Source organism: Bufo bufo, chromosome 2 (genome assembly GCF_905171765.1).
Source record: "Bufo bufo chromosome 2, aBufBuf1.1, whole genome shotgun sequence".
NCBI classification, from domain to species: domain Eukaryota; kingdom Metazoa; phylum Chordata; class Amphibia; order Anura; family Bufonidae; genus Bufo; species Bufo bufo.
In genome coordinates this window covers 315,540,223-315,560,152 of record NC_053390.1, presented here as the reverse complement: position 1 = coordinate 315,560,152, position 19,930 = coordinate 315,540,223, and the positions used below count along the sequence as shown (strand labels likewise).

Here is a 19,930-nt window from a genome sequence, read left to right as displayed (position 1 = left end):
GGCTACGTCTACACGACGACATTTGTCGCGCAACATTTTGTTGCCCTAATGTCGCGCGACAATTTTTATAATGGCAGTCTAGGGTGTCGCACTGCAACATGCAACATGCTGCGACTGTGACGCAACAGTCGCAGAAAATCCATTTGAGATGGATTTTTCTGCGACTGTTGCATGTTGCAGTGCGACACCATAGACTGCCATTATAAAAATTGTCGCGCGACATTAGTGCAACAAAATGTTGCGCTACAAATGTTGCAGTGTAGTTGTGCCCTATCTGTCGCGCAACTTATTGTCGCGCGACAAATGTCGTCGTGTAGACGTAGCCTAATGCATTTTTTGGGAATATCTCAGGAACAGTACGTCCTAGAGAGCGGAGACCTGCTCTAAAACCTTCCCGGACACCTTATGTACCTGTGTGCCAAATTTTGTGATTGTAAATGTGATTGTGCGTATTCATTTAGCAGACATACATACATACATACATACATACACTCAGCTTTAAATATTAGAAGATGATTTCAAATCAATGATTCAGATCAATAATATCTAAAAAATATATATGTGATGAAGCGGAAGTGTAATCCCCAAAACACGTTGTACAGCATACAGTATTTTGAATAAAGCAAGAATATGTTCACCTTCTAAAAAGTTTGAAGAAATGTATAGAATATCCCCTTTAAAATTACCTGTCAGGAAATGCAGGCATCTTAGAAGGGCACTGCAAATATTGTTTGAATCGGAGTTCAAATGCTTGGCCTATAGTGCTGATGACATCTTGAGCCAGTCCATCACTACATTCCAGAATGTGACAAGCTGGGGAAAAATGAAGTCATATATTAATAAGCATGTATGTGCTAACCCTCTAATATCAACACTAGCGTCAATTTATCTTAAAGTGTACCTAAACTTCTAAATACATTTTATTAAACCTACTGTAAATGCCCTAAAATGAATGTTTCTAATGTACTTTATTTATTTATTTTTTTGTTTTCCATACGATATAGATACTTGAAGTTCAGATGCCTATAGCACTTTGCAATCCGTACACTGCGTGCAGAATTATTAGGCAAATGAGTATTTTGACCACATCATCCTCTTTATGCATGTTGTCTTACTCCAAGCTGTATAGGCTCGAAAGCCTACTACCAATTAAGCATATTAGGGGATGTGCATCTCTGTAATGAGAAGGGGTGTGGTCTAATGACATCAACACCCTATATTAGGTGTGCATAATTATTAGGCAACTTCCTTTCCTTTGGCAAAATGGGTCAAAAGAAGGACTTGACAGGCTCAGAAAAGTCAAAAATAGTGAGATATCTTGCAGAGGGATGCAGCACTCTTAAAATTGCAAAGCTTCTGAAGCGTGATCATCGAACAATCAAGCGTTTCATTCAAAATAGTCAACAGGGTCGCAAGAAGCGTGTGGAAAAACCAAGGCGCAAAATAACTGCCCATGAACTGAGAAAAGTCAAGCGTGCAGCTGCCAAGATGCCACTTGCCACCAGTTTGGCCATATTTCAGAGCTGCAACATCACTGGAGTGCCCAAAAGCACAAGGTGTGCAATACTCAGAGACATGGCCAAGGTAAGAAAGGCTGAAAGACGACCACCACTGAACAAGACACACAAGCTGAAACGTCAAGACTGATTTTTCTAAGGTTTTATGGACTGATGAAATGAGAGTGAGTCTTGATGGGCCAGATGGATGGGCCCGTGGCTGGATTGGTAAAGGGCAGAGAGCTCCAGTCAGCAAGGTGGAGGTGGAGTACTGGTTTGGGCTGGTATCATCAAAAATGAGCTTGTGGGGCCTTTTCGGGTTGAGGATGGAGTCAAGCTCAACTCCCAGTCCTACTGCCAGTTTCTGGAAGACACCTTCTTCAAGCAGTGGTACAGGAAGAAGTCTGCATCCTTCAAGAAAAACATGATTTTCATGCAGGACAATGCTCCATCACACGCGTCCAAGTACTCCACAGCGTGGCTGGCAAGAAAGGGTATAAAAGAAGAAAATCTAATGACATGGCCTCCTTGTTCACCTGATCTGAACCCCATTGAGAACCTGTGGTCCTTTATCAAATGTGAGATTTACAAGGAGGGAAAACAGTACACCTCTTTGAACAGTGTCTGGGAGGCTGTGGTTGCTGCTGCACGCAATGTTGATGGTGAACAGATCAATTCACTGACAGAATCCATGGATGGCAGGCTTTTGAGTGTCCTTGCAAAGAAAGGTGGCTATATTGGTCAGTGATTTGTTTTTGTTTTGTTTTTGAATGTCAGAAATGTATATTTGTGAATGTTGAGATGTTATATTGGTTTCACTGGTAAAAATAAATAATTGAAATGGGTATATATTTGTTTTTTGTTAAGTTGCCTAATAATTATGCACAGTAATAGTCACCTGCACACACAGATATCCCCCTAAAATAGCTAAAACTAAAAACAAACTAAAAACTACTTCCAAAAATATTCAGCTTTGATATTAATGAGTTTTTTGGGTTCATTGAGAACATGGTTGTTGTTCAATAATAAAATTAATCCTCAAAAATACAACTTGCCTAATAATTCTGCACTCCCTGTATACTCGTACACTGCTCTGTTGTGTATGGGAGTGTGGATTCCCCTATGGCCGCACTAAGCGCTGTACAGGCGGGAGCTCCATAGCACATCACTGCTCCTTTCTGTACCAGCGCTGCTGTCCTAAAGCCTGGCACAGATGTTCTATCCCAGGCTTTAGCAGAGCATGTGCAGCCAGAGGAGCAAGGTGCTATGGAGCTCCTGCCCCCCTCGTTCTGCTCTGCTAAAGACTTACATGGTGCAGGGTTTAGCAGAGCGGGACGAGCGAGTGCAGGGCAGGAGCTCAGCATAGCACATCGCTCCACTGCCTGTGTCCACTCTGCTAAAGCCTCACATAGCATATCTACAGCAGACTATAGAAGAGCGGTGCTGGTACAGACAGGAGCAGCGATGTGCTATGCAGCTCCTGCCTGTACAGCGCTCAGTGCGGCCGCAGGGAGAGTGTCCCATACACAGCAATGTAATAGAATGCAAAGTGCTATAGCCACCTGAATTTCAAGTGCCTATATCGCATGGAAAACAAAAAAGAAAGTACAGTATAATGGAAAAAAATTATTTTAGGGTTTACAGTAGTTAATAAACCTTATAAACGTAGATAAACTTTTATAGATCTTACCTCGACGATTAACAGGATCTTTTGCCACATAAGCAACATAGTCTGTAGCATCCTAGTAGACAAATAACAAAGAGTTATAGATTTTTTGTTTGTTTGTTTTTTTGATAGCTTTTGGATTATATTTGATGTTTCAGTTTTTTATCTCATGTTTCACTTTCATGTGACATGCATACTGCTGCACATGGAACAGTCTGTGGTTAGAGTTGAGCGAACTTTAGGTTGAGCGTACCGAACTTTAGGTTTTTCGGCACCCGGACCCGAACCGAACATTTACGTAAAAGTTTGGTTTCGGGTTCGGTGTTCGGCGCTTTCTTGGCGCTTTTTGAAAGGCTGCACAGCAGCCAATCAACAAGCGTCATACTACTTGCCCCAAAAGGCCATCACAGCCATGCCTACTATTGGCATGGCTGTGATTGGACAACTGCAGCATGTGACCCAGCCTCTATTTAAGCTGGAGTCACGAAGCGCCGCCCGTCACTCTGCTCGGATTAGTGTAGGGATAGGCTGCAGCTGCTGTGAGGGAGAGATCAGGGAAAAATCTTATGAAGAACTGCTTTTTTACTCAGCGATCTATAGCAAATGTGTTTTGTGGGTGCAGTGCACATTTTTTTAAGCCTGCCCTGAGCCAACTACCACTGAAAACAAACTTTTTTTACTTCAGTTTGTCAATCTCAATACATAATCGGCAGCCATTTTATGCAACGATAGTGCACCAGCACAGGATATTTGCATGTCTGCAAGTCCAGAAATACAGCTTTTTGCTTACTGGGGTTAAAAAAACCTTTTTTTCATATAGTGCACATCTAGGATTAGACGTGCATAAGTGAGTGTTACATTTAGGCCAGAAATACAGCTTTTTGCTTACTGGGGTGAAAAAAAACCATCTGTTTCATATAGTGCATATCTAGGATTAGACGTGCATAAGTGAGTGTCACATTTAGGCCAGTATATACAGCTTTTTGCTTCCTGAGGTGAAGAAACCCCATCTGTTTCATATATTGCACATCTGGAATTAGACGTGCATAAGTGAGTGTCACATTTAGGCCAGAAATACGGCTTTTTGCTTACTGGGGTGAAAAAACCCTCTGATATACTGCACACCTGGGATTAGACGTGCATAAGTGAGTGGCACATTTAGGCCACAAATACGGCTTTTTCCTTACTGGGGTGAAAAAACCTCTGATATACTACACATCTGGGATTAGACGTGCATAAGTGACTGTCACATTTAGGCAAGAAATACAGCTTTTTACTTACTGGGGTGAAAAAAAACCCATCTGTTTCATATAGTGCCCATCTGGGATTAGACGTGCATAAGCGAGTGTCACATTTAGGCAAGAAATACAGCTTTTTGCTTACTGGGGTGAAAAAAAAACATATGTTATACAGTTGCAAGAAAAAGTATGTGAACCCTTTGGAATTATATGGATTTCCGCACAAATTGGTCATAAAATGTGATCTGATCTTCATCTAAGTCACAACAATAGACAATCACAGTCTGCTTAAACTAATAACACACAAAGAATTAAATGTTACCATGTTTTTATTGAACACACCATGTAAACATTCACAGTGTAGGTGGAAAAAGTATGTGAACCCTTGGATTTAATAACTGGTTGAACCTCCTTTGGCAGCAATAACTTCAACCAAACGTTTCCTGTAGTTGCAGATCAGACGTGCACAACGGTCAGGAGTAATTCTTGACTATTCCTCTTTACAGAACTGTTTCAGTTCAGCAATATTCTTGGGATGTCTGGTGGGAATCGCTTTCTTGAGGTCCTGCCACAGCATCTCAATCGGGTTGAGCTCAGGACTCTGACTGGGCCACTCCAGAAGGTGTATTTTCTTCTGTTTAAGCCATTCTGTTGTTGATTTACTTCTATGCTTTGGGTCGTTGTCCTGTTGCAACTCCCATCTTCTGTTGAGCTTCAGCTGGTGGACAGATGGCCTTAAGTTCTCCTGCAAAATGTCATGATAAACTTGGGAATTTATTTTTCCTTCGATGATAGCAATTCGTCCAGGCCCTGAAGCAGCAAAGCAGCCCCAAACCATGATGCCCCCACCACCATACTTCACAGTTGGGATGAGGTTTTGATGTTGGTGTGCTGTGCCTCTTTTTCTCCACACATAGTTCTGTGTGTTTCTTCCGAACAACTCAACTTTGGTTTCATCTGTCCACAAAATATTTTGCCAGTACTGCTGTGGAACATCCAGGTGCGCTTGCGCAAACTGTAAACGTGCAGCAATGTTTTTTTTGGACAGCAGTGGCTTCCTCTGTGGTATCCTCCCATGAAATCCATTCTTGTTTAGTGTTTTACGTATCGTAGATTCGCTAACAGGGATGTTAGCATATGCCAGAGACTTTTGTAAGTCTTTAGCTGACACTCTAGAATTCTTCTTCACCTTATTGAGCAGTCTGCGCTGTGCTCTTGAAGTCATCTTTACAGGACGGCCACTCCTAGGGAGAGTAACACCAGTGCTGAACTTTCCTCATTTATAGACAATTTGTCTTACCGTTGACTGATGAACAGCAAGGCTTTTGGAGATACTTTTTTAACCCTTTCCAACTTTATGCAAGTCAACAATTCTTAATCGTAGGTCTTCTGAGAGCTCTTTTGTGCGAGGCATCATTCACATTAGGCAATGCTTCTTGTGAAAAGAAAACCCAGAACTAGTGTGTGTTTTTTATAGGGCAGGGCAGCAGTAACCAACACCTCCAATCTCATCTCATTGATTGGACTCCTGTTGGCTGACACCTCACTCCATTTCGCTCTTGGAGATGTCATTAGTCTAGGGGTTCACATACTTTTTCCACCTACACTGTGAATGTTTACATGGTGTGTTCAATAAAAACATGGTAACATTTAATTCTTTGTGTGTTATTAGTTTAAGCAGACTGTGATTGTCTATTGTTGTGACTTAGATGAAGATCAGATCACATTTTATGACCAATTTGTGCAGAAATCCATATCATTCCAAAGGGTTCACATACTTTTTCTTGCAACTGTATATAGTGCACATCTAGGATTAGACGTGCATAAGTGAGTGTCACATTTTGACCAGAAATACAGCTTTTTGCTTACTGGGGTGAAAAACCCCCCATCTGTTTCATATAGTGCACATCTGGGATTAGACGTGCATAAGTGAGTGTCACATTTAGGTCAGAAATACAGCTTTTTGCTTACTGGGGTGAAAAAACCCTCTGATATACTGCACATCTGGGATTAGACGTGCATAAGTGAGTGACACATTTAGGCCAGAAATACGGCTTTTTGCTTACTGGGGTGAAAAAACCCTCTGATATACTGCACATCTGGGATTAGACGTGCATAAGTGAGTGTCACATTTCGGCCAGAAATACAGCTTTTTGCTTACTGGGGTGAAAAAAAACCATCTGTTTCATATAGTGCACATCTGGGATTAGACGTGCATAAGTGAGTGTCATATTTAGGCCAGAAATACGGCTTATTGCTTACTGGGGTTAAAAAAAACCCTCTGATATACTGCACATCTGGGATTAGACGTGCATAAAAATAGAGTGCAATACCCTACATCAGGGTTTTTATTGGCGGTTAATTATTTTTAACAGACTTAACCACTTTTTACTTTGCTTGGTGAACGCTAGCTATGAGGCAAACATCTAATAAGGGACGCGGTCGTGGTGGTGGTGTTGGTGGAGCCTCTGGTCCCAGTAGCCGCCAGAATTTACAGCGATATTTGGTCGGGCCTAATGCCGTTCTAAGGATGGTAAGGCCTGAGCAAGTACAGGCGCTAGTCAATTGGGTGGCCGAAAGTGGATCCAGCACGTTCACATTATCTCCCACCCAGTCTTCTGCAGAAAGCGCACAGGTGGCGCCTGATACCCATGCCCATCAGTCTGTCACATCACCCCCGTGCATATCGGGGAACCTGTCTGAGCCTCAAGTCATGCAGCAGTCTCTTATGCTGTTTGAAGACTCTGCTGGCAGGGTTTCCCAAGGGCATCCACCTAGCCCTTCCCCAGGGGTGGAAGACATAGAATGCACTGATGCACAACCACTTATGTTTCCTGATGAGGACATGGGAATACCACCTCAGCACGTCTCTGATGATGACGAAACACAGGTGCCAACTGCTGCGTCTTTCTGCAGTGTGCAGACCGAAAAGGAGGTCAGGGAGGAAGACTGGGTGGAAGACGATGCAGGGGACGATGAGGTCCTAGACCCCACATGGAATGAAGGTCGTGCCACTAACTTTCAGAGTTCGGAGGAAGAGGCAGAGGTGAGACCGAGCCAACAGCGTAGCAAAAGAGGGAGCAGTGTGCAAAAGCAGAGCAGCCGTCGCCAAAACAGTTCGCCTGCTACTGGCCACCCTCAACAGGGACTGAGCACACCAAAGGCAGCTTCAAGGAGTTCCCTGGCATGGCACTTCTTCACACAAGGTGCTGACGACAAGACCCGAGTGGTTAGCACGCTGTGCCATCAGAGCCTGAAGCGAGGCATTAACGTTCTGAACCTTAGCACAACCTGCATGACCAGGCATCTACATGCGAGACCAGGCTGCAGTGGAGTAAGCACCTTCAAAACCAAGAAAGAGCTCCGGCCCCTCCTGCTCCCTCTTCTGCTGCTGCCTCGGCTTCTTCCTCCGCCTCTGGAGGAACGTTGGCACCTGCCGCCCAGCAAACAGAGGATGTGCCACAACAACACCACCTCCGTCACCAAGCATCTCCACCATGTCACATGGAAGCGTTCAGCTCTCCATCTCACAAACCTTTGAGAGAAAGCGTAAATTCCCACCTAGCCACCCTCGATCCCTGGCCCTGAATGCCAGCATTTCTAAACTACTGTCCTTTGAAATGCTGTCATTCAGGCTGGTGGAGACGGACAGCTTCAAACAGCTCATGTCGCTTGCTGTCCCACAGTACGTCGTTCCCAGCCGCCACTACTTCTCCAGGAGAGCCGTGCCCTCCCTGCACAACCAAGTATCGGATAAAAATCAAGTGTGCACTGCGCAACGCCATCTGTGGCAAGGTCCACTTAACCACAGATACGTGGACCAGTAAGCACGGCCAGGGACGCTATATCTCCCTAACTGCACACTGGGTAAATGTAATGCCGGCTGGGCCCCCAGCCGAGAGCTGTTTGGCGCACGTCCTTCCGCCGCCAAGGATCGCAGGGCATCATTCTTTGCCTCCTGTTGCCTCCTCTTCCTACTCGGCTTCCTCCTCCTCTTCTACCACCTCCTCATCCGGTCAGCGACAGACCTTCACCACCAACTTCAGCACAGCCAGGGGTAAACGTCACCAGGGGTAAACGTCAGCAGTCCGTTCTGAAACTGATGTGTTTGGGGGACAGGCCCCACACCGCGCAGGAGTTGTGGCGTGGTATAGAACAACAGACCGACGAGTGGTTGCTGCCAGTGAGCCTCAAGCCCGGCCTGGTGGTGTGCAATAATGGGCAAAATCTCGTTGCAGCTCTGGGACTAGCCGGTTTGACGCACATCCCTTGCCTGGCGCATGTGCTGAATTTGGTGGTGCAGAAATTCATTCACAACTACCCCGACATGTCAGAGCTGCTGCATAAAGTGCGGGCCATCTGTGTGCGCTTCCGGCATTCTCATCCTGCCGCCGCTCGGCTGTCTGCTCTACAGCGTAACTTCGGCCTTCCCGCTCACCGCCTCATATGCAACGTGCCCACCAGGTGGAACTCCACCTTGCACATGCTGGAGAGACTGTGCGAGCAGCAGCAGGCCATAGTGGAGTTTCAGCTGCAGCACGCACGGGTGAGACGCACTGCGGAACAGCACCACTTCACGAGACCTGTGTGCCCTGTTGCGCTGTTTCGAGTACTCCACCAACATGGCCAGTGGCGATGACGCCATTATCAGCGTTACAATACCACTTCTATGTCTCCTTGAGAAAACACTTAGGGCGATGATGGAAGAGGGTGTGGCCCAGGACGAGCCTTGCCACTCTGTGCTCTCCGCATGCTGCTGCCACCTCCACACTATGTCATCTTGCCACTCTGTGGTCTCCGGAAGAGGAAGAGGGGTCATCTCTAACACTTTCAGGCCAGTCTTTTAGAAGTGGCTCAGAGGGAGTTTTTTTGCAACAGCAGAGGCCAGGTACAAATTTGGCCAGCCAGGGCCCACTACTGGAGGACGAGGAGGAGGAGGATGAGGAGGAGGATGGGGATGAAGCATGTTCACAGCGGGGTGGCATCCAACGCAGCTTGGGCCCATCACTGGTGCGTGGCTGGGGGGATACTGAGGACGCAGACGATACGCCTCCCACAGAGGACAGCTTGTCCTTACCTCTGGGCAGCCTGGCACACATGAGCGACTACATGCTGCAGTGCCTGCGCAACGACTGCAGAGATGGCCACATTTTAACGTGTGCTGACTACTGGGTGGCCACCCTGCTGGATCCCCGTTACAAAGACAATTTGCCATCCTTAATTCCCTCACTGGAGCGTGATCGGAAGATGCGCGACTACAGGCGCACGCTGGTAGACGCACTCCTGAGAGCATTCCCGACTGACGCTGGGGGACAAGTGGAAGCACAAGGCGAAGTCAGGGGAGGAGGAAGAGTTCGCCAACGCAGCTGTGTCAGCGCCAGCACCTCAGAAGGCAGGGTTAGCATGGCCGACATGTGGAAAAGCTTTGTCACCTCGCCGCAACAACCGGCCCCAACTGCTGATATGGAGCATGTTAGCAGGAGGCAGCATTTGAACAACATGGTGGAACAGTACCTGTGCACACGCCTACACGTACTGACTGATGGTTCTGCCCCATTTCAACTTCTGGGTCTCCAAATTGTCCACATGGCCAGAGCTTGCCCTGTATGCCTTGGAGGTGCTGGCCTGCCCTGCAGCCAGTGTACTCTCTGAACGTGTATTTAGCACATTACAGACAGATGCAGCCGCCTGTCCACAGCCAACGTGGACAAGCTCGCGTTCATTAAAATGAACCAGGCTTGGATCCCTCAGGACTTGTCTGTAGCTTGTGCAGAATAGACAGTTCTAACAGCCTCAACCATCCATCCTTGTACTCAAGTGCACTTATTCCTTTTTTTTTATTTTTTATATATGTCCCAATATTTTGGGGGATATCCCTATGTAAAAATGCTAAATAACACACATCTGTGTTGGCTACCAATTCCTCCTTCGCCGCCGCTTCCACCTAGACCGCCACGTGAGCCTACACGGCCACATCCACCTATTCACCGCCTCCTCAACCTCTTCCTCCTACATCATTCCTATATTTTTTTTTTATGGTCTTTTATGTTTTTTTATTCATTTCCCTATCCACATTTGTTTGCAGAGCATTTGCCATGCTCTTAAGCACATTTTGCTGCCTTTTGCAGCCCTCTAGGTGATTCCAGGGCTATTTTAGAGCCATTTTAGTGGCCAAAAGTTCAGGTCCCCATTGACTTCAATGGGGTTTGGGTTCGGGGTCAAGTTCGGGTCCCGAACCCAATTTTTTATTTTTTTTAGGCCGAACCTGAACATCCAGGTGTCCGCTCAACTCCATCTGTGGTCTCCTATGTGTTTTAAAACTGCATCTTTGGTAACTTACTGTAGCATCCTACTTTGAATTTGGAATAATCTATATCAGGGATGCCCAACCTGTGGCCCTCCAGCTGTTGCAAAACTACAATTCCGCTGTATTCTCGGGCAGCTTACAGATATAAGGGCATGTTGGGAGTTATCGGTTTGCAACAGCTGGAGGTCCGCCGGTTGGGCATCCCTGATCTATATAATTTTAACTACTGATAGATCTGATCTGGCCACACCCCTATGTAAAATCTGGACCTTGTCATTAACACAGCAGAATCAATATGTCATAGATTCTCTTCTGAAAAACAAGTAAGTCTACTTTCACATCTACCGTCAGGTGTTCTAGCTGGAAGTTCAAGCAGACAATGCCGGGAAGCGGCCGGAGGAAAAAATCCTACAAACTACACTGAAAACTACAGAACACAGGTGCCATTTTCCATGTTTGGTCCTCATCACAGTCCAAAGTAATGCATGTTTTTACAGTAACCCATGCTCAGAATGTGTAAATAAACACATTAATATCAATGGATATGTGTGCTGACCTGTGAAAGAGGCCTTAAGAGCATGGCATGTGTGTTTCCAGCCTCATGCCTCATTCACATGTTAGGGATTCTCATCTGTGCTGTCCATGTTCTCCATTTTAATGTGCGTATTTAATGTGCGTATGTTTTAGCACAGTCCGTTGGTCCGAGGTTTTAGCACAGAAGCATGCTCTATTTTGTCTGCGCTTACAGATCCATCACTCCCATTATAGTCTATGGGTCAGTGAAAAGCATCGACACATCACGGATGCCATCCGTGTTTCACAAACCAATCGGAGGAGATGCTATGAAAATTAATTTTTAACTGTGCAGTGTCCGTGAAACACAGATGACACATGGAGAGCCAAAAACGGACACACAGAGCAAACACGGATCCTTCGTTGCATCTTCACTAATAAATCACTGATCATCTTATTACGGATTTCATCATGGACATGGATGTGTGAGCTAGGTAAGTGGTGGTAGGAATGCTGGCATTTCTCTTTTGTGTTATTACGTGAAACAGAAAGTGTTAGGTACTCACCGGGTCACCGCCAGATGCAAAGGAAATGGACTGCATATGGTGGTTTGCTATAATCTGTAAATGAACAAACAGTAAAAATAATTATCTTGGTCGTGTTGATATTTAAAGGGGTTGACCACTTTCCGGTTATTGTTGACCAATGGTTATTGTGCCAATTATACGGCACTTACTTATATAGTCTTTGTTGAAATTCTGCACCATTTTCAATATTTCATAAGATATGCCACCTTGTTTACAAAGTCTTTTCTGCAGACCACACAGTGGCCCTGTCCATAAAATGGCTCCTGATGGAGGGTCATGTGACCAGGCAAGTCACTTCTATGCGATGCCTCCTTCCTTCAAATACACTGCACTTGCCTTCTGCACTTGTTCTGTTGGGATTTTAGAGCAGGTGCAGTGTGTTTGAATGAAGGAGGCATCACATGGAGGTGATTTGTCCGGTCACATGACCCTCCATCAGCGGCCATCTTATGGACAGGACCTCTGTGTGGACATCACAAAAGATTTTGTGTATAAGGAAGCATGCCATATAAAATGGTGCAGAATTTTAACAAAGTCTATATTAGTAAGTGCCATATAATCATCTTACAAACACATTGGTTGAATACAACCAGAAAGTGGCCAACCCCTTTAAGGTTTGGGTTCACATCACGTTTTTTCCCATCCGCTTAATGTATACAAAATACGCATACATTAAACGGATGCCTCAGACTGATGCCATACAGTGGCATCTGTTCACCATCTGTTCACCATCTGTTCTACTGTAAAAAAAAAAAAAAGAAAAAAGTTATACGTTGTTTTCTATTGTAAAAAAAAAAATATATACTTTTTTTACCGGAATGCAGGATACAAGAACATCGTGTGCTGCTTTTTTGTATCCTTTTTTGTATCCTTGTATATGTCAAACGGAGGCATAAAACGTGATGTGAACCCACCCTTATATGTATCTTTCTTTTTAGATACCTGAAACAATTTATTTATACAAATAAAGGGGATTTTTGGGACCCAGCAGGTCCGACAAAGCCACTTTAATTACACAGAACACACCTCTAGGAGAAAGTTTGTAATATACCATTCCGAAGTTGTGTAGATCGGCCTCCTAGAAACATGGTCAAACGACTGTGTTCTTCTGCAAATCCAGCTTCCACCAACATCACGTCCTTTACCAGGTTTCATGTATGGGATATCAATTCTGCTGTGAATGGGGCTAGGGCTTTACCTCTTCCTGGGGTGTGCACACATGAGGTGGATTCAGGAGTTTGTGCACATGCCAAGGAGAGCTATAGTTCTGGGCCCGTCCACAGTGGAAGTGACGTCCTGTCCATACCCCAGGCTGGAAATCCGTATTTGGAAAATAACCTCTTTTGGCTACTGCACCTCTTGATATCACTATGTGGTCTATTCAAAGAATTAAAGGGTTATTCCAGAAATCACTTATTTTTTTAATTCCACCTTCATTCCACCAGAAGAAGTGTTCCTTGTCACTCAGTTCTGGCTCCATCGCTCAGTTCTGGCTCCATGGGTCCCAGGGTGTCTTCACTGCACTCAGGTCCACACATGTAAACTTCCAGCACAGATGGGGTCATGTGTGCCGCTGCAGCCAATGACTGGCCTCAGCAGTAATTTGTGCTTAAGCAGCATATCACTGCTGGGTCACATGCAGCTCGTGGTCATTGCTGAGGCCAGTCATTGGCTGCAGGGGTGCACATGACCCCATACGTTCCAGGAGTATACATGCACAGACTGAAAAGCAGTGAAGACAGCCTGGGACCCTATGGCGGGGATAAGGTAAGTATGCATCCCTTCATGGATACGGTGGGGTGGGCAGAATTAAAAAAATAAGTCAATCCTGGAATAACCCTTTAAGGCCTAGTTCACACTAACGTATGGCTTTTATTTTTTTTGCAGTCCGTTTTTCACGGATCCGTTGTTCCGTTGTGTTTCCGTTTCCTTTCCGTTTTAAGTTCCATTTTTCCGTATGCCATGTACAGTGTACAGTAATTACATAGAAAAAATTGGGCTGGGCATAACATTTTCAATAGATGGTTCAGCAAAAACGGAACGGATACGGAAGACAAACGGATGCATTTCCGTATGTGTTCGTTTTTTTTGTGGACCCATTGACTTGAATGGAGCCACGGAACGTGATTTGTGGCCAAATATAGGACATGTTCTATCTTTGAACGGAAAACGGAAATACGGAAACGGAATGCATACGGAACACATTCCGTTTTTAAAAAACGGCCCGTACACTCGGAAAAAAAACGTTTGTGTGAACTAGGCCTAAGACTACCATAAGAAACTCTTCCCTTCTACTTGTGGTCCCTGCAATGCTGAGGTGCAGCAGTAAACAGTAGTCAACAGACTGATGAATACTACGCACCTTTCGAGCACTTTTTTTATGGCTAATAAACCATTTCCAGATTTAAAGAATGGGAGCATTTCATTAGATTGATAGTGCAACTGAATAAATAATCTATTTGTGTATATTTTGTTGTCTTTGCCTTGACTTTCTCTTTTCTTTCCCCTCCACATGTTCACACTAATAAGTTCCCTCGTCCGTAATAGTAGAATTCATTACGTGTCTACATCATGCAGAGTCCTTCTGTTTCTGAATGTGGGTGCTATCCACACAATGTAAATGGCAATGGGGTTTGTGTGAAACTAGGACTCCAGATGACCACAATTATAATAAAGCTCCAGAATTATATTATCAATTCCCATATATAAGCCTACTGCAGTAATCGCTCTTAATAAACGGAATGGTTTAGGAACTAAATCCGGGCCGCATCAGAGAAACCAAACCCTCTGCCACTCTCATATATATAGGCACCACCAGCAGCAAGATGAGTATTTTTATGGAAGCTCGGATTTGAAAATGTGGAGCACAAAGGGAATAGCACAAGGCTGTGGACCGAATAACTACTTGCATTCATGTAAATACTGGAGTCTATGTTGTGTCATACCTTTATTACTCCTACTAGAAGTTTATAAATCAATTGGCACCAGTCTGCTATAAGGCTGAGTTCACGCTTCAGTTATTGGATCAGTTATTTCCATTACTGATTGTGAGCCAAAACCAGCTTACACAAAGATAAGCTATAACGGAAAGATTTGTACCTGTTTTGTGTTTTTGACCTGCTCCTGATTTTGGCTCAAGACAACTGATGGAAATCACTGATCAAATCGCTGAAGTGTGAACTAGCCCTAAAGGTCTAACGAGTATTACCAGCTGGCGGTGTGTCCCTAGCCTTTCTGCTGCATGAAACGGCGCCCACTCTTCCCTACGCCAATTTCTTAACCTAACCCCTTCCCTTCAGTCCATGGCCCTTCGGCTGCCCGCCTCTTGCCCTTACCCGGTGCTGCCTGAGGCCTCATTGGTGGTGCACCCATGGTCCCTGCATTTCTGACATTGGCAACACTGATTGGATTGTGTTAGATTATGCAGGCCCCCCCCCCCCCCCCCCAAAATGGTAACACTCAGTTGGACCTATATTGCAGACTGCTGGCTGCTCATTCAGAAACATCTAGTAGGAATGGCACAGCCTAGATTAATAAGAATGGATGCTCCAGAATTGTTATTGCATGAAAGTAATTATAAAACGGACATGTCAGGAGAGGTGACAGGTTCCCTTTAGGAGATTTCCAGGAATATGAAATAGTTCCACAGTAATTTTCTAGGAAACCAAGGCGGTCACCATGTTGGCACTAGCTTCAAATGGTAAGCACTGTTCAGTCAATGCTTCGCAATCCCGTCCTTCTCCGTTACTATGTCAGTCAATGCATTTCTTCATTGTGTACATGTACTGCAGACACTGATACTTGGGCGCTCTGCCATCTATCCTGCTCCATGACAAATACATTTCCAACTGTTGCTCTGGCAACCACTGCCAGCCTCAGCCAACACATTCTGCAGAGGCATTTCATGTTCATTCATTGATTCCATTTGCTTTAGGAATACAATACATGCTAGCAAGATTCAAGGAATAGAGGTCATTGCCTGACCGGCCAAATATCATATTCTGTAAGGATAAAATGGCTTCACTTCCACAAAATCAACACATTGATAACCAGATTTCGACAATAATTCTGCATTCGTATGAACAGTAGGGAGATTTATCAAAACTGATGTAAAGGTAAACTGTCTTAGTTGCCCATAGCAACCAATCATTACTCCCCCATCTTATCCCCCACCTCTTCCAGCGCCATCACTCTGATCCTCCCCGCCGGCTTTGTTTGTTTAGCTATAGAGAAGATGTGCCTGTCTGTATACTCCACATGATCACTGCAGCCAATCACCGTCAGACTAATGTGACATGCTATATACCACTGAGGCCAGCGATTAGTTGCAGCGGTGTCCAGTGTATATGGGCACATCATCACTGCAGCCAAGAAGATGATGTCATGGCTGCAGCAGTGGGAGGATCAGGATTCTAATTTTATGAATTGGTGACATAGTAGAATGTTTTTTTAATAAGTCAGACAACCCCATAAATAAATTGCAATGACTTTCTTTATCTGCTTGCCATAGCCAAAAAGGGATTATCCATATGGTGATATGATCATACCTGTTTTGAATCTGGAGTCATCATATTTAAGCTGGTCGTAGATATATTCAGCGTTATACACATTCCCGCAAATTGGAGGTTGCTCTTTCCAAGGATGCTAGAGAGGATTTTATTTGCTGGCTAGAAAAAAAAAAACACATTTGAGCTTGTACTCATTGGTGGTATTCATATTTTTCTTCCCGTATTTACAGTATTGAAAAATAACTATACAAGAACCATAGGAGCTACATCACAGGTAGAAAGGTACGACGAAAAGTATTAGCCCCTTAAGGACTCGGCCCTATTGCACCTTAAGGACCAGGCCATTTTTTGCAAATCTGACCAGTGTCACTTTAAGTGCTGATAATTTTAAAACGCTTTGACTTATCCAGGCCATTCAGTTTTTTTCGTCACATATTGTACTTCATGACACTGGTAAAATGAAGTAAAAAAAAATCATTTTTATTTATAAAAAAATACCAAATTTACCAAAAATTTTAATTTCTCTATTTCTATAATACATAGTAATACCTCCAAAAATAGTTATTACTTTACATTCTCCATATGTCTACTTCATGTGTGGATCATTTTGGGAATGATATTTAATTTTCTGGGGATGTTACAAGGCTTAGAAGTTTAGAAGCAAATCTTGAAATTTTTCAGACATTTTCAAAAACTCAATTTTTAGGGACCAGTTCAGGTCTGAAGTCACTTTGCGAGGCTTACATAATAGAAACCACCCAAAAATGAAACTAGAAACTACACCCCTCAAGGTATTCAAAACTGATTTTACAAACTTTGTTAACCCTTTAGGTGTTCCACAAGAATTAATGGAAAATAGAGATAGATACACTTTCAAAATTTCACTTTTTTGGCAGATTTTCCATTTTAATCATTTTTTTTCAGTTACAAAGCAAGGGTTAACAGCCAAACCAAACTCAACATTTATGGCCCTGATTCTGTAGTTTACAGAAACACCCCAGATGTGGTCATAAACCGCTGTACGGGCACACGGCAGGGCGCAGAAGGAAAGGAATGCCATATGGTTTTTGGAAGGCAGGTTTTGCTGGACTGGTTTTTTTGACACCATGTCCCATTTGAAGTCCCCCTGATGCACCCCTAGAGTAGAAACTCCCTAAAAGTGACCCCATCTAAGAAACTACACCCCTCAAGGTATTCAAAACGGATTTTACAAACGTTGTTAACCCTTTAGGTGTTCCACAAGAATTAATGGAAAATAGAGATACAATTTCTAAATTTCACTTTTTTGGCAGATTTTCCATTTTAATATTTTTTTTACTTTTACAAAGCAAGGGTTAACAGCCAAAAAAGCTCAATATTTATGGCCCTGATTCTGTAGTTTACAGAAACACCCCATATGTGGTCGTAAACCGCTGTACGGGCACACGGCAGGGCGCAGAAGGAAAGGAATGCCATACGGTTTTTGGAAGGCAGATTTTGCTGGACGTTTTTTTTTGACACCATGTCCCATTTGAAGCCCCCCTGATGCAACTCTAAAGTAGAAACTCCATAAAAGTGACCCCATCTAAGAAACTACACCCCTCAAGGTTTTCAAAACAGATTTTACAAACGTCGTTAACCCTTTATGTGTTCCACAAGAGTTATTGGCAAATGAAGATGAAATTTCAGAATTTCACTTTTTTGGCAGATTTTCCATTTTAATCCATTTTTCCCAGTAACAAAGCAAGGGTTAACAGCCAAACAAAACTCAATGTTTATGGCCCTGATTCTGTAGTTTACAGAAACACCCCATATGTGGTCGTAAACAGCTGTACGGGCACACGGCAGGGCGCAGAAGGAAAGGAATGCCATACAGTTTTTGGAAGGCAGATTTTGCTGGACTGGTTTTTTTGACACCATGTCCCATTTGAAGCCCCCCTAATGCACCACTAGTGTAGAAACTCCAAAAAAGTGGCCCCATTTTAGAAATTATGGGATAGGGTGGCAGTATTGTTGGTACTAGTTTAGGGTACATATGATTTTTGGTTGCTCTATATTACACTTTTTGTGAGGCAAGGTAACAAGAAATAGCTGTTTTGGCACCGTTTTTATTTTTTGTTATTTACAAAATTCATCTGACAGGTTAGATCATGTGATATTTTTATAGACCAGGTTGTCATGGATGCGGCAATACCTAATATGTATACTTTTTTTTTATTTATGAAAGTTTTACACAATGATTTCATTTTTGAAGCAAAAAAAAAAATGTTTTAGTGTTTCCATAGTCTGAGAGCCATAATTTTTTCAGTTTTTGGGCGATTACCTTGGGTACGGTATTATTTTTGCGGGATGAGATGACGGTTTTATTGGCACTATTTTGGGGTGCGTGTGACTTTCTGATCGCTTGCTATTACACTTTTTGTGATGTAAGTGACAAAAAAGGGTTTATTTAGCACAGTTTTTATTTTAAATTTTTAGGTCATGTGATATTTTTAAAGAGCCGGTCGATACGAACGCGGCGATACCAAATATATATACTTTTTTTTATTTATGTACGTTTTACACAATAACAGCTTTTAAAAAAAAAAAAAAAGATGTTTTAGTGTCTCCATATTCTGAGCCTTAGTTTTTTTATTCTTTGGGCGATTGTCTCAGGTAGGGGCTCATTTTTTGCGGGATGAGGTGACGGTTAGATTTGTACTATTTTGGTGGGCAAACCCCTTTTTGATCGCTTGCTGTTGTACTTTTTGTGGTATAAGGTGACAAAAAAATTGTTTATTTATCACAGTTTTTAGTTTTGATTTTTTACGGGGTTAGGTCATGTGATATGTTTATAGAGCCGGTTGATACGGACGCGGCGATACCTAATATGTATACTTATTTTTTTCCCCTATCTTTTACCAATTTTTTTTTTACTTTATTTTGGGGAAAATGACGTTTTTGTTTATTTTTAGTTGAAACTTTAATTTTTTTGGGGGGAAAAATTTATTTTTTCAACTTTTTTTTTCACTTTATTTTTTGTCCCACTTTGGGACTTGAACTTTTGGGGGTCTAATCCTTTACAATGCATTCTAATACTTCTGTATTGGAATGCATTGGCTGTATGAGTAATACTGTGTGTATTACTCATACAGCTTCCGGCCTGTGAGATCCAGGGGGCTGGATATCACAGGCTCTTCACTGGAAGGCAGCGCGATTCCTTCCTTAGACATCGCGCTGCCTTCCATGCCATCGGGTTCCCCCTAAAGCCGCATGGGGACCCGATGGCGCCGCCGCAACCGCAGGTAAAAGCCGCAAACCGCAGGTCTGAATTGACCTGCAGTTTGCGGCGATCTACTGTAGGGAAACTACTACGTCAACTCTCATTGTAACTATATACTTTGAAAGGAATGTGTCATAAGAAAATGACCTATTGTTTAAATCAGGTTCTTATGTTAACCCCTTAGTGACACCCATACGCCTTTTTACGGCTGTCACTAAGGGGCCTTAGGCTGGGCCGCCGCCCTGCTCTAACAGCCCAGACCGGACGAAGGGGAATGCCGATCCGGGCTGTTTAACACTTTACATGCCGCGGGCAATGGCGCCCGCCGCATGTAAAGTGCTGACAGAGGGAGCGGACTCCCTCTGTCTCCCATC

At 43.7% G+C, this 19,930-nt stretch overlaps 1 protein-coding gene across 1 annotated transcript in view; it reads right to left on the bottom strand.

Moving 5' to 3' along the window:
* Positions 1–19,930, bottom strand: part of SHC3 (SHC adaptor protein 3) — a 208,888-nt gene that overhangs the window by 80,512 nt on the left and 108,446 nt on the right. Inside the window, exons 4-7 of the mRNA XM_040420297.1 lie at positions 16,355–16,474; positions 11,787–11,840; positions 3,187–3,238; positions 687–813 (exon numbers count right to left, since the gene is read on the bottom strand). Of these exons, the coding sequence (XP_040276231.1) occupies positions 687–813; positions 3,187–3,238; positions 11,787–11,840; positions 16,355–16,474 (353 nt within the window). The remainder of the gene's footprint in view (positions 1–686; positions 814–3,186; positions 3,239–11,786; positions 11,841–16,354; positions 16,475–19,930) is intronic.